The 17555-nt window shown below is 45.0% G+C and overlaps 1 protein-coding gene across 7 annotated transcripts in view; it reads left to right on the top strand.

The window, feature by feature from the left end:
• The window catches only part of LOC110526376 (transcriptional enhancer factor TEF-1), a 67822-nt gene that overhangs the window by 16202 nt on the left and 34065 nt on the right, over positions 1 to 17555 (top strand). For all 7 annotated transcript variants that reach the window (XM_021607296.2, XM_021607297.2, XM_021607295.2 and 4 more), the window contains one exon: positions 4205 to 4457. In XM_021607296.2, the coding sequence (XP_021462971.1) occupies positions 4256 to 4457 (202 nt within the window). In that variant the 5' untranslated portion in view covers positions 4205 to 4255. The remainder of the gene's footprint in view (positions 1 to 4204; positions 4458 to 17555) is intronic.

The following is a 17555-nucleotide window of genomic DNA, read 5'->3' as shown; positions in this document are numbered from 1 at the left end:
TCCCATCTACCATACAGTTCCATTATTACAGCCAAATGCATTTTAATTAAGCATCTTTCTACTTTGTAGACATGCTGTAGGGCAGCTAATGCAATGTTGCTCTACCAGTCTAGCTCCATAATTGTATTGAAAAGTGTGCAGCAAACACCTGCTTATAGTGATACGTTAGTGCACACCAGATGAAATTATCATGTTTGTTGGTGGGCTATTTTGTTTTGAGTGATGTACGATCGTGAGAAAGCGCCTCTCCCTGGGTGGGAATGGGATTTGTCTGTAGCCTATGGTGTCCTTGTTCTGGGTATGTCTGAAATGCTTTCCCTGCTTTGAGAGCGAGGTGTAGCGACAGCAGCCCAGCCACAGTATATTGTTGCATGACTAATCTCTGTCTCCCATCTGCCACTGGGGCCTGGACAAACATCACCACTTCAGCATCATCTGGAGACATATTGCACTAATCACAACACTCGTCTCTCTCCCGGTCCAAACACACAGCCAGCTCAGCATAGCATACCTGTTATGGCTAAAGCACCCAGGCACATTCTCCTATGAGTGTATTTATACAGAAGGCTGTGTGACATAGACTAAATATTAGAGACACACTTGTTTGATTGCTGTAAAAAAGTTCTTAACAACACAGTAATGCACTTGGCATGGTTTGCATTTGGATTTGGCTCAGTTCATCTACATCATGTTCTATTGGTAAATGTATTTCCCTTGCCTTTCATTACTCAAGTCTATAGGGGACAGCAATGATTTATGTTCGTCATGTAAGTGTTTTAGGGATGAAAAGTCAAGGTCTTGGGAGTCAGCAAATCCTCCATTCTCTCCTATCAAGAAAGAGAAGTGATTTATTTTCTGTTTGCAAACATGCCCCTGCGTTTGTTTCTCCATTAAGACAGCTGAGTGACCATAGTTTAGAGGACGTTCATTAGAAGACTATTCAAGGTGTTCTATATTTGTCTTGTGTTTAAAAACATGTTTTATCCGTAAAAAAAAAAAGTGCAAACTTTCAGCAAAGAATGTCTAGTGCTATGCTCCACTGATGATCTCACTCTGTTCAAAACGGCAAGAACGACTCACTTGTCAATGTCGGGAGATCAATGAAACAAAGGGTTATCAGTAATTGAAAGATGAAGACATACCCATCAAACTCTGGCTAATTGAGTGAACCTGACCTCATATTTCCTCAGCATGCTCAAGGAGGTGGTCATCCGCTTGGACCCAGAATTCATCTGGTTGTCGAGGTGCTCTCCTGAGAGATGCTCCTTATGGAATAGTGACAGAGGTCAATTATGTAGGGTGATTTATTACTAAGCCAAATGACTGCAGAGTCACTTCAGCCATGCCCAGTGATTAAGCTGTTGTAACTCAATAGATTTATCTGATGTTCTCTAACACTTGTTCAGGTTAATAGACTACAGCGTGCTAATGACAGTGTTAGGTTAAAGACATTCATTCAGGGGACATACGGTAGAGTGCTTCTGGCTGTGGTGTCTTGGTGGGAAATAAACTTCTTGACGCCCTTGACAATGTATTATTCCATTGAATTGACTTTGTCGAATGGTGGCAATAAACGTACCAACAACAAGAGAAATGTGTATTCTATGACACCAGTATGTCATAGAATTATGCGGACATTGATTATATCACAATGTAACTGCCACTAAGTAAATGCATTTCTAAATAGCATTGACTTACTGTAGATCTGTCAGCTGTACGACGTGGATGCTTCTACTGGCCAAGAGAGGTACTCTTGAGCCCCTTTGCTGCCTCAGTCTTTGAAGCTCTTTGTGATTACATGGCATGGAGTGTGTACCGCTGTTTCCCCCCTCAGAGTAATCCTGCAGCAGATGCGGCTGCACACCATCCCCAGCAATGGATGGAGGAGAGAGGAAAGGTTTATTTATAGTGGTTATATTAACAAAATTTATTTAGAGTACCACTTAAAATGAATGAATTAGCCTACCAAGTTCTATTATACCATTTCAATGATATGTATTACCCCTCCACCCCTACCCCCCTCGATCTTTATACCCCAGATTCAAATATTTTCTGCTCTATTCTTTTCATTTAGCAATATGATAGGCCAAGGCTCTCTGCTGCCCTTCCCTAGCGGTAAATGCTAGTTGTGGTTGAGAGCGCATTTTTTTTTTGGGACAGGGTGGGGTGGTGGATTCAATAATTCATTGCACGCTTCAGTGTAACAGTATTCATTTCCTGGTGTGGCGCGTCAGGGGAAACCACCTGTAGAAGAGCGGGGAAACATCAGACCATTGTGGAATGAACATGGCCATGAACTCACTAAACACCCCTCCAAATATCAGTGTTTTTTCCCTCTTTTGGAGGGAAATCATGAGCTAGCATGGAAACCAGACGTGTCCAGACACTCACGTTAGCTCTCGCTCTCTTTCTCTCTCTCGCTCTCTCTTTTCTCTCTCTCTATTTTCTCTCTCTCTCTCTATATATATATTTTTTTTCTCTCTATCTTTCTGAATGGTGAACCCCTGGAAAGAGTGTTCACAGCCATTTAGGAAAAATAAATACTGTATCACAGAGAAGACTCATTTTTCAGAATCCCTTACGGCAATGGCATTGGCAATGACAAATGCAAAGGCGTGTTTTTCAAAGGTCCTCTCAAAAATACCACTATTATGACTTGACTGGGTTTGACTTGTTGAAGAAGTAAAGAAAAAATCTTGCTTGAGGTCAGGTATTACAATCATGACCGTGCTGCATGTGGTTACCGATGTAGTTTATTATTGAGTCTGGGTGGAGGGAGCAGGGCTGGAGAAAAAGACCAAGCCATTTAGTGGTCGAAATGGACGTTTTTTCCCCTCCCTCATCAGTCTGTGAGTAAGTTCTGCAGAGTCAGCAGTCAGTTCACAAAAACAGAATTCAGTAAACGCTCCCTCCACTCTCTGGGAGTTTTTTTTCTTCTCCCAAACAGCTTGCTCCCATCCCCCCCCTCTCCCCCCTCACGAACCGACATTCTAGAAGAAACATATGCTGCTAGTCCCACTTCACAACAGCTTGTGCAGCTTGAATAGGATCTTGCCTAGAGAGGAAGCGGTCGTCTGGAAGGGGAGAGGAGGATAGGGAGGGAGAGGGGAAGATAGGGAGGGGGATGGGGAAGTGGGGGGGGGGGGGGGGGGGTGCTAGAGTGAAGGGCTACAAAAACATCCACCAAATGAACTCCCCAGTTGTGATTTTCACCGTTAAAATTCAACTCAGCATGATTGTCTACAGCAATATATAAGAACCTACATTGCTTTCATGAGTTACTTTGTGGACAATAGTTTTGATTGAGGAGAGATGGACCCTTTCAGTTTAGGTACTTTTCTGCCTCGAATTTAAATGTGATTTCCTCCTCCTTCGCTTACAGTCTAGCAGTTTGAATGAGTTTTTAATGGGGATCTAATTCAGGGCAGGTTGTTTACACAGCATAAATGCAAAGAAAATTGAGGAATCTCACAGTGGAATTTTCTGTCAAGGGAATTCACAATGTGGAAAACAGACTCTTTCCTGGAACAAAGAGGACAGGGGATATTTTTTTCCATTTGAAATTTAAAGTGGTACAGATATGGTTGTGTCCTTTCTTGAGTGGGCTTCTCTATTTCTTTTTGCCTCATAAACATTCTACAGTTGTCCTACATGAATTTCATCCAGATTTAAGAGTCTATTTGACAGTCCTGACAGCTGGTATTAAAAGGCTTCAACAGCTCCTGTGCAGGAGATGCCAGGTGCGCTGGATGTGTTTTAGGGTTATGTTCTCATTAGATATTTTATGTCTGCAGTCTTGTATTTTTTATTTGCTTGCTTATCTATTTTGGAAAGTAAAGGAGGGGATTCTACTACAACAAGCTAAAAATGGATCCTGTGATGAAGTCGCTGCACTTGACCTCCATCACATCATTTGTTTTAAATGGGAGATAACATGAAGTATTTTCAAGAGTACCATTTAAAATTTCGGACAAAAACTAGCATGAAGGAACGTTTCAGTCCCTTCCATGGCATCTAGTGAAACTGTACCACAGTCATCCTAATCCTAACATCATAGGTAGATAGCCAGGCCAAGAATCCTCTCCTGTTTGGCTCACCACACTATTGACCAGTGGCCACGAGCAGTGTGTTGTCGTCTTGGAGGCAGATGCCTGTGCTGTGGAGAGTGACGGATAGTTTGTGTTTGTTTATTTGGGAATTCCAGATCTATCCCTACTGTGCTCCAGGCTTCGGCTTGGAGATCCCAAGCACCACCATGGACCCCAGCAGCTGGAGCGGCAGCGAGAGCCCTGCCGAGGACATGGAGAGGATGAGCGATTCGGCAGACAAGCCCCTGGACAATGACGCCGAGGGGGTGTGGAGCCCCGACATCGAGCAGAGCTTTCAGGAGGCGCTGGCCATATATCCCCCCTGTGGGCGCAGGAAGATCATTCTATCTGACGAGGGAAAGATGTACGGTGAGTACATGGGGTCAGGGATGTGGGTTGGTATATGGGAGGAAGAGCGACGATACCCTCCTTTGTTATTATATATACATATATATATATATATATATATATATATATATATATATATAGTATTTTTTTTTACGTAGATTTTTTAAGATGGTAGTCACAACATTTCACTTTTAAAACCAATTGCATATCATCATTTCACACTCAAATAATCTTGGTATGGGAGCTTAAAAAGTGCCCAAAGTGACTGAGGAAGATTTTCAGAGAGATTCAGTGTTAATAAAGGGACCGTACAAGTGAAACAATAGACTGGGAGTGAAAATGTCAATCAGTAATTCATTTGTGGGACTTGCAGACTGTTAAGGGCTCCTTGGCGGTAGCCATACATTCATGTCTCTTCTCTGCAGAAGTAGGAGTCTATAAGTAAAGCAGCATTAACTATTAGGCAGGGGCAGATGGTGCTGTGGCTGCCACCAGCTGTGGCTGCCACCAACCCCCCCCCACCTCCCCCATTCCTGGCTGGGTGATGTCATGGAAAGAGGGAATATTTTCTTTCTGCAGTGTTGGACTCTCTCACAGCCTGTCAGTGTCAAGTGAAAGCAGAAAGCCCCTCTGGGTGTTAGTTTGCAGCTGTCATGTGACCCCTCCGGCCAAACCAAATGTAAAGTCTAGGAGTTGCAGCGAAGCCCCCTCAGCTGCCGGTACAAAGAGGCTTCAGACCACACGACCAACCAGCTCACCACCTCAGCACCACCTCCTCTCTCCCGCAAGCAGAATGGGAGTGCCATTCTGAGCATAACAAATAGGTTTGCCTAGCAAGTTTTAAATGATTAACGCCAAGGACAAGACTCACTAGTGCACAACTGGACACGCCAGTCTCATTTTTGGTTGGACGCATTCTTCTCTCCGATAAGAGATCAAATGGCCACCATCAGACAAGTTATATAGCTCAGGCACTTCTACCATTTCAAATTCCACAAAACAGCATTTAACATAAAACAGCACGTTTTGTGTCAAATGCAAACCTTGGGAGAATTGATAGGCCTTTGCTGGCTCTGCTAATGCATAAAGAATATGATAATAACCGATTCAAGGTTATTCATTTTCATAAAAATCCATTGTCTTCTGCTTTGTTTGTTTCCAGTGCTGTGTAAAGGGAAATGCCATGCAGAGTGGTGTCTACAGCTATTCCGTCAGTGGTTGTGTTATTGGTGGTATTGAATGTAACTTGACCTGCCTGGGATCAGGGGGATTGAGCGGAGGTCAACCATGCTTGATGTGCTGGGTATCCGCTTGCATACAGTGGGGCAAAAAAAGTATATAGTCAGCCACCAATTGTGCAAGTTCTCCCACTTAAAAAGATGAGAGAGGCCTGTAATTTTCATCGTAGGTACACTTCAACTATGACAGACAAAATGAGAGAAAAAAAAATCCAGAAAATCACATTGTAGGATTTTTAATGAATTTATTTGCAAATTATGGTGGAAAATAAGTATTTGGTCAATAACAAAAGTTTATCTCAATACTTTGTTATATACCCTTTGTTGGCAATGACAGAGGTCAAACGTTTTCTGTAAGTTTTCACAAGGTTTTCACACACTGTTGCTGGTATTTTGGCCCCATTCCTCCATGCAGATCTCCTCTAGAGTAGTGATGTTTTGGGGCTGTTGCTGGGCAACACGGACTTTCAACTCCCTCCAAAGAATTTCTATGGGGTTGAGATCTGGCTTGACCACTCCAGGACCTTGAAATGCTTCTTACGAAGCCACTCCTTCGTTGCCGGGCGGTGTGTTTGGGATCATTGTCATGCTGAAAGACCCAGCCACGTTTCATCTTCAATGCCCTTGCTGATGGCAGGAGGTTTTTACTCAAAATCTCACGATACATGGCCCCATTCATTCTTTCCTTTACACGGATCAGTCGTCCTGGTCCCTTTGTAGAAAAACAGCCCCAAAGCATGATGTTTCCACCCCCATGCTTCACAGTAGGTATGGTGTTCTTTGGATGCAACTCAGCATTCTTTGTCCTCCAAACACGACGAGTTGAGTTTTTACCAAAAGTTCTATTTTGGTTTCATCTGACCATATGACATTCTCCCAATCTTCTTCTGGATCATCCAAATGCTCTCTAGCAAACTTCAGATGGGCCTGGACATGTACTGGCTTAAGCAGGGGGACACGTCTGGCACTGCAGGATTTGAGTCCCTGGCGGCGTAGTGTGTTACTGATGGTAGGCTTTGTTACTTTGGTCCCAGCTCTCTGCAGGTCATTCACTAGGTCCCCCCGTGGGGTTCTGGGATTTTTGCTCACCGTTCTTGTGATTATTTTGACCCCACGGGGTGAGATCTTGCGTGGAGCCCCAGATCGAGGGAGATTATCAGTGGTCTTGTATGTCTTCCATTTCCTAATAATTGCTCCCACAGTTGATTTCTTCAAACCAAGCTGCTTACCTATTGCAGATTCAGTCTTCCCAGCCTGGTGCAGGTCTACAATTTTGTTTCTGGTGTCCTTTGAGAGCTCTTTGGTCTTGGCCATAGTGGAGTTTGGAGTGTGACTGTTTGAGGTTGTGGACAGGTGTATTTTATACTGATAACAAGTTCAAACAGGTGCCATTAATACAGGCAACGAGTGGAGGACAGAGGAGCCTCTTAAAGAAGAAGTTACAGGTCTGTGAGAGCCAGAAATCTTGCTTGTTTGTAGGAGACCCAATACTTATTTTCCACCATAATTTGCTAATAAATTCATTAAAAATCCTACAATGTGATTTTCTGGATTTTTTTTTCTCATTTTGTCTGTCATAGTTGATGTGTACCTATGATGAAAATTACAGGCCTCTCTCATCTTTTTAAGTGGGAGAACTTGCACAATTGGTGGCTGACTAAATACTTTTTTGCCCCACTGTATATACTCACCAGCATAATCCACTGTGTCCCCGGACTGGCCTTTCACTGTGCCCTGAGCCAGAGATGTCAGCCCATCACGGTGAAATATTGACTGAAATATACACTCAGTGGCCAGTTTATTAGGTCCGTTCACGGAAATGGTTCGCTCCTACAGACAGAGTCACTTGGCCGTGGCTTGCTATATATAGCAGGCAGACTGGCATCAAGGCATTCAGTTACTGTCCGATTGAACATTAGAATGTGCAAAACAAGTGACCTAAGCGAATTTGCCTTGTGTCAACAGTATAGGCTGGTGGTAGTGGTGTACTGGTGTAGGGAATGTTTTCAAGGTCCCTTGATAACAAATCAAATCCAATGTATTTATATCGCCCTTCTTACATCAGCTGATATTTCAAAGTGCTGTACAGAAACCCAGCCTAAAACCCCAAACAGCAAGCAATGCAGGTGTAGAAGCACCTAGGAAGAAACCTAGAGAGGAACCAGGCTATGAGGGGTGGCCAGTCCTCTTCTGGCTGTGCCAGGTGGAGATTATAACAGAACATGGCAAAGATGTTCAAATGCTCTTAACCTTTCTGATCTCCCCATCCCGGATCCGGGATCGTGAATACAGACTCAAGCTCATTACCATAACGCAACGTTAACTATTCATGAAAATCGCAAATGAAATGAAATAAATATGCTAGCTCTCAAGCTTAGCCTTTTGTTAACAACACTGTCATCTCAGATTTTCAAAATATGCTTCTCAACCATTGCAAAACAAGCATTTGTGTAACAGTATTGATGGCTAACGTAGCATTTAGCATTAGCATTCAGCTGGCAACATTTACACAAAAAAACAGAAAAGCATTCAAATAAAATCATTTACCTTTGAAGAACTTCAGATGTTTTCAATGAGGAGACTCTCAGATAGCAAATGTTCAGTTTTTCCTGAAAGATTATTTGTTTAGGACAAATCGCTCCGTTTTCTGCGTCACGTTTAGCTATGAAAAAACCCCTGTATCCAGGATTGTGTAAATCTATCAGCAAGCTCATTAGCATAACACAACGTTAACTATTTATGAAAATCGCAAATGAAATGAAATAAATATGCCATCTCTCAAGCTTAGCCTTTTGTAAACAACACTGTCATCTCAGATTTTCAAAATATGCTTCTCAACCATAGGAAAACAATCATTTGTGTAAAAGTAGCTAGCTAGCGTTAGCATTTCGCGTTAGCATTTAGCGTTAGCATTAGCGTTAGCATCCAGCACGCAACATTAACAAAAACATAAAAGCCTTCAAATAAAATCATTTACCTTTGAAGAACTTCTGATGTTTTCAATGAGGATACTCTCAGTTAGATAGCAGATGCTCAGTTTTTCCAAAAAGATTCCTTGTGTATTAGAAATAGCTCCGTTTTATACATCACATTTGGCTACCAAAAAAAATCCCCAAATTCAGTCCTCAAAACGCGAACTTTTTTCCAAATTAACTCCATAATATCGACTGAAAACATGGCAAACGTTGTTTAGAATCAATCATCAAGGTGTTTTTCACATATCTCTTCATTGATACATCGTTCTTGGACACATGCTTTCTCCCCTGAATCAAATGGTAAAGTAGAAGCAGCTGGCAATTGCGCACCGAATTCGACGCAGGACACCAGGCGGACACTTGGAAAATGTAGTCTCTTATGGTCAATCTTCCAATGATATGCCTACAAATACGTCACAATGCTGCTAAGACCTTGGGCGAACGACAGAAAGTGTAGGCTCATTCGTTGCGCAATCACAGCCATATAAGGAGAGAATGGAAAACAGAGCTTCAGAAATTCTGCTAATTCCTGGGTGATGCATCATCTTGGTTTTGCCTGTAGAATGAGTTCTGGGGCACTTACAGACAAAATCTTTGCAGATTCTGAAACTTCAGAGTGTTTTCTTTCCAAAACTGTCAAGAATATGCATAGTCGAGCATCTTTTCGTGACAAAATATCGCGCTTAAAACGGGAACGTTTTTTATCCAAAAATGAAATAGCGCCCCTAGAGCTCTAACAGGTTAAATGACCAGCATGGTCAAATAATAATAATCACAGTAGTTGTCGAGGGTGCAGCAAGTCAGCACCTCAGGAGTAAATGTCAGTTGGCTTTTCATAGCCGATCATTAGGAGTATCTCTACCGCTCCTGCTGTCTCTAGAGAGTTGAAAACAACAGGTCTGGGACAGGTAGCACGTCCGATTGAGCAACAATTGAACATCACAGCTCATCATGCCCCAAAGAAGTCAGGCTGTTCTGGAGGCAACATGCGTAGATGTGTAAATCTAGTGGGATGATCCTTGTATTGAAATAATGCTTCAAGTACCACTGAAGTTTATCAGGGGATGTGTTAATGGACAGTGTATTATGTGAGTAACACTCTCTCTTAATTTTCATGCTGCACAATTCAATTGCTTTTCTGCAGCACAATGGCCAACGGATCCAAAGATGTGAAGACAACAAGCTTACATGCTGCACATGAAAGCTCTATACAAGGTTGTTTGTTGTGCCTTGGAAACAGACTGGGTCGAGAGCCAGTGTTCAGCTGTGTGAAAGAGCTTTTGAAAGACAGTGTGTAGAGGAAGATTTGTTTTTGTTTTTTTCAGGGGGCTAGGGAGGAGGGGGGACGTGGTCTTTCAGTGCCTAACTAACACAAAGTTTGGTGGGACTTTGAGGCGGGAGGGCGGGGAGGGGAGCAGATTGGAACTGGTCTCAGTGTGTTTGTGGGCTTTTTCTGGGGGCAAGGCTAGCTGTTCTGTTCAACCCTGCAGCTGTTGCTGGGTCCTAGTGCCAAACCCATCATAGCGTGAACTGTGACCCTACTCATAGCACTGCCCAGTATGGAAAATAGGCTGCCTTTTTATTGGGACTGTTTTGATTTTTAAAAACATGGGTATAGTGTTTGTTTACATATTATGACTGTGTAATTAAGGAAATAGTAAGAAATATCAAACATCTTACCTTCAAGCAATTTTACCAAAATAATTGAACTCAAATGTTATTGTTTTATTAAGAAATACTATTTGCACAAAAATGTAATAATTATCAAACATTGAAATTGTATTAGTATTATTATTGGAAGAAGGCCCATTTTTAGAGGGTAGTCTGCTATGGATGTAGTCAGTGGTGTTGTAAACTGTGGAAAGATGCAGCTCTCAATGAGGCAATGTTGTCTCACAGGAGACACTGTGTCTGACTGGAGAGCCAAGAGGAATCTCACAACACAGCCTCTTCCATCTCCCTCAGGAATCTCACACCTTCCTTCCTTTCTCACCAATCATGAATTGTTGGGATATCTGTATGATGCCGGTGTCATTCTTTAAAAAACAGAGAACAAAGGGGATATCTCTAGAGGTAGCCCCCGTCAAAGCAGATTTACCAGCAAGAGCCTCATCTTTCGACATTCCGACCTGTTGCATTTCCCCGAGAAAAACTGAAGCGTTTTGTTTATGATGTTAGATATGTGTCTGTTTCTCCCTGCATGCTACAGATTTCCATTAGTGAGGTGCTCTAGCTCACAGGGCATCACTTCAGAATGCCACCAGAGATGATGAGAAAGCCATGAAGTGGTCCTCAGTGCTGATGGAGGGCATTGATTGGTCTGAAACGCCACAGTGATTTGTGTTTTAAGAGGGCGAGCCGGGCCCTGCCAACCATAGAGCATCTCCCCTCACACAGCTTTGTAATCCTGGTCCACAGGGTTTGGTCCTGATGGACAGACAGACAGACCACCACCGCCCCTCTCATGGCATCTGTGACAGGTGGGGGGTGGAGACGCAGGTATTTTGGTGATGAGAGACCCTGGGGATAGTACTTGGGTACCGTGCATAAAGCTCATCACAAGAGGAATCGTCCTGAGTGCCCTTAAGCCCTTTGGTGCCCCCGGACCGAGTGCAGTTAATTAGCAACAGTCTCTATAGCAACTGCCTCATGGTTCAAAACAATGTCTAATTTCGGCTTCTTAGCCTATCGTGGCGGTGTTTACCTGAAGAGCTTTCTGGTGCCCTGAGTCTCATCGGGGCTGGCGCCGTGCCCAGTCTCAGAGGTTAATTGTGACTGGGGTGAACAACAGCACAGCTGCATGGTAGGCAGAGCCTGGCCCTGGGCTGGCTGATGAGAGGATCATGAAAAGCACAGTGAGAAAGTGGCTGTGGCCCCAAGCCCCCAACACTGCTGCTTACTTACATAATTCACCTGCTGTGCAAGCCTCTATTTAACTCAGCCCAGAAATGGGGTTGACGCATGAAATGACATGCCCCACATTATGAATGTATTCACTGTGTATTTGCATTTACGCGCTAGCCTTGCAATACAAGTGAGTGAATCTTTCCCATTTTACTGCTGCCAAAGAAAATCTGAATTCATTCATTTTCCCAGGTGTTGCCTATAGTCACATTTCTTGTATTTTACGCTCATCACTTTCAAAGGATGGCTGTATCTAATTCATGTGTTCCATTGCAGAGCTGTTTAACTCTGGTGTGTGTGTTACATACCACAGCAAAATATTCCACTTTACATCAATGTAGATAAAGCACTGGCACAGCTATCATAAACCAGTCTAAATATCACAATATGTTTGTGTTGGAGCAGTGAAGCCGTGGCAACAGTAATGATTATGATGTGTGAAACGACCATCTGTGCTCTGCTCTTGGAGGCTGTCTGATTGGGCCCTATCTGGGCCTGGCCAATCACTACACTGTATCTGTTGAGTTTAGAGGTGGAAAATGTTTACTGCTTTCTGTCATTTCAGCTTGATGACTAAGGTACAGGTAAGACAGGGCTTTACATGCGATTCTGGAGATTGGGGACACTATCAGTCCACATACAGTCCACGTATGTCTTGGTCCTTCTTGTCTTTTGAAACAAAGCTTTCCCATTACTGCTATGCTGTGTGCTCTGTCATCTCATCAGTGGGCCGACCCATGCCTCTCCTACGGGCACTAAGTGGCACTTGGTTTGCAGGGATGCCTAAGATGAGTTAGGCATAATGAGCAGACCTGGCTCACCCCCGATGGCCCAGCTCTGTGCTCCTCTGGGGCCCGCTTTGCCGGCCCTGCAGTGCTTCCAGAGACAGCGAGCGGACCTGAGATCCCCCGCTGGGCGGATAATGAGGAATTCTGGGATCAGCTCAGGCTCCCTGAGTCACCTGCATTCACACAGATTGGAGTGTGCGGAACTTCAGGACGGAGAGGCATCAGACACCTCCACAATAATCCCCTCTTTGTTCCTGAGCCATTGTGGCAATGGAGCACTGCTGTGTTTTTACACACATGAAGGAAAAATTCCAATTATATTATATTTTTCTCCTGATAAGAGGAACCCTTGAAGTGTAATCGGAGTTCAGTCTGGACGGGCTGGATGTTGGCATTGTGAGACTAGCAGGGGGTTGTGTTGAATAATGTAAAGGATGTAAAGGTCATGAGTTCATAGGTTGACACACCAAAGTTATGTAGTCATTCTGGGTCAGTCAGTGAAGCTGTACTGCTTCTATCTGCCCATCTCTCTGTTTGTTTGTCGTCTGCCCTGCCCCACTCACTACAGTATATTTAGTTTATTCTCAGGAACAATGCTTCCAATTGTCTGCTCCTTAAAATTCTGTCGGATTTTCAAAGGGAGACTGTTGCAGTATAACGAGACTCACATGACATTTCAGCCTCTAAAATTCGAGGAGGGTACCTTTTATATGTGCTCTTTGTGCTGTCACTTTAAACCAAGCTCAACGCTGACAATCCTGCTGCTGCTTGCCTGCACCTGTTGTTGTTTTGTGCCCGTGGCAATGAAGAGAGAGACGTGTGTTCGTTCAATAGGCCCAGCTCGAAGAGTAGGAGTACAGGTGATAGAAACAGGTCTGGTTATATTTACAACTGGATTTCATATCACTTATGTAATCGTAATGTAATCAATTTACATTAGAAGGGATTTTAATCTAGATTCTCAGCTTTTTTGATGATCAGTACTGTTATTTTTAGTAGGGGTCTCCCCAGCATGTAGACCCCAGTGTCGACCTGTGTTGATATTGAAGTGACCCTGTGTGTGAGGTGTGACCAGGCATGGCATGTTGGCACTTGTCTTAGATTCCTGTCTCCTGCCTGCCTGCCTGCCTGCCTGCTGCGTTAACCAGCCTCAGGCTGTTGGGGGATTGCACCACGCTTGGCTGCTCAGGCAGAACAATGGGCCCTGGACTCTTGTTGTTGTTATTTGTTGACCAGTGGGTGACGGGATGCTATTGGCAGGTGCTTAAATAGTGCTAAAGACACGGCTTGCTCGCAGATGGAGCAATAGGAACGGAGATTTGATTTTGATTTGATTTGAGATTGTGTGCAACGTTTTTGAATATTGAGGATGCTTTTGGTGTATCCATATGTCAGGGTTGGATGAAGGAAAATCCTTGTAAATCTCTTTCCGCTGGATTTGTTTAGTGGCATTTAGGGACTTTTCGGTATATTATGTAAATCCATCAGCATACAGTGGCTGGTATGAACAGCAGTCTCAGTTTGTCTTTTATAGGTCAGGACCTCAGTTGGTTTATCAATGTCCAGACACAGGCTCCTCATCAGAATGGAATGTACCATGGAATCTCAGATGGCTTTCTTAGAGACTGTGAGAACCCAGACACATTTATACACAGACAAAGCAGACACACATACATGCATGTAGGCTAAACACACACACACACACACACACACACACACACACACACACACACACACACACACACACACACACACACACAAGCGTACACACAACAAGCACGGACCTCTGTCCTAAAATGATCAACACTGAGGCTGTTTTTATCCTTAAATGATTGTACAAAATACAATGTTTGTTTTTCCCATGTAAAGGACACAATCGTGTTTTCAAGTTCCATCCTGTTCTAACAAGAGAAGAAAGAGCGCTTTCTTAAGGTGCCATGTAACTCCTGACCTGCAGGGAAGAGAGAGGGTTACAGTGTGCTCAGTTGTGATTTGACCATAGTGAGGTTTGCTCAATGTTTTATCAGGAAAGGTTTGCATGTGAGAGCAGGGTTAGGTTAGTAGGGAATATTCTGCTGCCTGTGTGTGTCAGGGACTTTATGGGGTGTGTCCCAGCAGGGAAGCCTGTGTGAGTCTCTATAGAGCTGGGCTGGTTTCAGGTTGCACGCTTCCAATTGGCTGCTTTTGTTTGAGTAAAATGCTGGAACTCTGGACTTCTTAAAGATACAGTGTCTTATGCTCTCCATTCATGTACAGCATCAGTTTAACACTGATGATGGCACCATTTTATATTTATGAAACCCATTCTACTGATGAGACTAACCATTCTACAATGATTAAACCATTCTGTGTAATCAATTGTGTAATATTTTTTATTTATTTCACCTTTATTTAACCAGGTAGGCCAGTTGAGAACAAGTTCTCATTTACAACTGCGACCTGGCCAAGATAAAGCAAAGCTGTGCGACAAAAACAACACAGTTTCACATGGGATGAACAAATGTACAGTCAATAACACAATAGAAAAATCTGTATACAGTGTGTGCAAATGAAGTAAGGAGGTAAGGCAACTAATAGGCCAATTTAGGTATTTACACTGGAGTGATAGATGTTGTTACGGTGAGTGAATGAGGACCCAAAAGCGAATTAACTTAAACAGAGCTTCTTTAATTACCAAACATAGGTAGGCTCAGACGGACCGGCAGATTCCGACAGGACAAGACAAGGTTACAGCAAACATGACGACAGTCTGGTTCAGGCATGAAACACAACAAACAAGAATCCGACAAAGACAGGAGCAGAAACAGAGAGAGATATAGGGACCTAATCAGAGGGAAAAAGGGAACAGGTGGGAAAAGGGGTGACGAGGTGGTTAGGAGGAGACAAGGCACAGCTGGGGGAAAGAGGGGGAGAAAAGGTAACCTAACAACGACCAGCAGAGGGAGACAGGGTGAAGGGAAAGGACAGAGACAAGACACAACATGACAGTACATGACAGTACCCCCCCACTCACCGAGCGCCTCCTGGCGCACTCGAGGAGGAAACCTGGCGGCAACGGAGGAAATCCTCGATCAGCGCACGGTCCAGCACGTCCCGAGAGGGAACCCAACTCCTCTCCTCAGGACCGTACCCCTCCCAATCTACGAGGTACTGGTGACCACGGCCCCGAGGACGCATGTCCAAAATTCTACGGACCCTGTAGATGGGTGCGCCCTCGACAAGGATGGGGGGGGGGGGGGGGGGGGGGGGAAGACGAGCGGGGGCGCGAAGGACGGGCTTGATGCAGGAGACATGGAAGACCGGGTGGACGCGACGAAGGTATCGCGGAAGAAGAAGTCGAACTGCGACAGGATTAATGACCCGAGAAATACGGAACGGACCAATGAACCGCGGGGTCAACTTGCGAGAAGCCGTCTTAAGGGGAAGGTTCTGAGTGGAGAGCCAAACTCTCTGACCGCGACAATATCTAGGACTCTTAGTTCTACGCTTATTAGCAGCCCTCACAGTCTGCGTCCTATAACGGCAAAGTGCAGACCTGACCCTCTTCCAGGTGCGCTCGCAACGTTGGACAAAAGCCTGAGCGGAGGGGACGCTGGACTCGGCGAACTGAGATGAGAACAGCGGAGGCTGGTACCCGAGGCTACTCTGAAAAGGAGATAGCCCGGTCGCAGACGAAGGAAGCGAGTTGTGGGCGTATTCTGCCCAGGGGAGCTGTTCTGACCAAGACGCAGGGTTGCGAAAAGAAAGACTGCGTAAGATGCGACCAATAGTCTGATTGGCCCGTTCTGCTTGACCGTTAGACTGGGGGTGAAAGCCGGAAGAGAGACTGACGGAAGCCCCAATCAAACGGCAAAACTCCCTCCAAAATTGAGACGTGAATTGCGGACCTCTGTCCGAAACGACGTCTGACGGAAGGCCATGAATTCTGAAAACATTCTCGATGATGATTTGTGCCGTCTCTTTAGCAGAAGGAAGCTTAGCAAGGGGAATGAAATGAGCCGCCTTAGAGAACCTATCGACAACCGTAAGAATAACAGTCTTCCCCGCTGACGAAGGCAGTCCGGTGACAAAATCTAAGGCGATGTGAGACCACGGTCGAGAGGGAATAGGAAGCGGCCTGAGACGGCCGGCAGGAGGAGAGTTACCGGACTTAGTCTGCGCGCAGACCGAACAAGCAGCCACGAAACGACGCGTGTCATGCTCCCGGGTGGGCCACCAAAAACGCTGGCGAATGGAAGCAAGCGTACCCCGAACGCCAGGGTGGCCGGCTAACTTGGCAGAGTGAGCCCACTGAAGAACGGCCAGACGAGTAGGAACGGGAACGAAAAGAAGGTTCCTAGGACAAGCGCGCGGCGACGGAGTGTGAGTGAGCGCTTGCTTTACCTGCCTCTCAATTCCCCAGACAGTCAACCCGACAACACGCCCCTCAGGGAGAATCCCCTCGGGGTCAGTGGAGGCTACTGAAGAACTGAAGAGACGAGACAAAGCATCAGGCTTGGTGTTCTTAGAGCCCGGACGATAAGAAATCACGAACTCGAAACGAGCGAAAAACAGCGCCCAACGCGCCTGACGCGCATTAAGTCGTTTGGCAGAACGGATGTACTCAAGGTTCCTATGGTCAGTCCAAACGACAAAAGGAACGGTCGCCCCCTCCAACCACTGTCGCCATTCGCCTAGGGCTAACCGGATGGCGAGCAGTTCGCGGTTACCCACATCATAGTTACGTTCCGACGGCGACAGGCGATGAGAAAAATACGCGCATGGGTGGACCTTGTCGTCAGAGAGGGAGCGCTGAGAAAGAATGGCTCCCACGCCCACCTCTGACGCGTCAACCTCGACAACGAACTGTCTAGAGACGTCAGGTGTAACAAGGATAGGAGCGGATGTAAAACGATTCTTGAGGAGATCAAAAGCTCCCTGGGCGGAAACGGACCACTTAAAGCACGTCTTGACAGAAGTAAGGGCTGTGAGAGGAGCTGCCACCTGACCGAAATTACGGATGAAACGACGATAGAAGTTCGCGAAGCCGAGAAAGCGCTGCAGCTCGACACGTGACTTAGGGACGGGCCAATCAATGACAGCTTGGACCTTAGCGGGATCCATCTTAATGCCTTCAGCGGAAATAACAGAACCGAGAAATGTGACGGAGGAGGCATGAAAAGTGCACTTCTCAGCCTTCACAAAAAGACAATTCTCTAAAAGGCGCTGGAGGAC

Source organism: Oncorhynchus mykiss, chromosome 6 (genome assembly GCF_013265735.2).
Source record: "Oncorhynchus mykiss isolate Arlee chromosome 6, USDA_OmykA_1.1, whole genome shotgun sequence".
Classification (NCBI taxonomy): Eukaryota; Metazoa; Chordata; class Actinopteri; order Salmoniformes; family Salmonidae; genus Oncorhynchus; species Oncorhynchus mykiss.
This window is presented reverse-complemented; position numbering and strand designations above follow the sequence as displayed.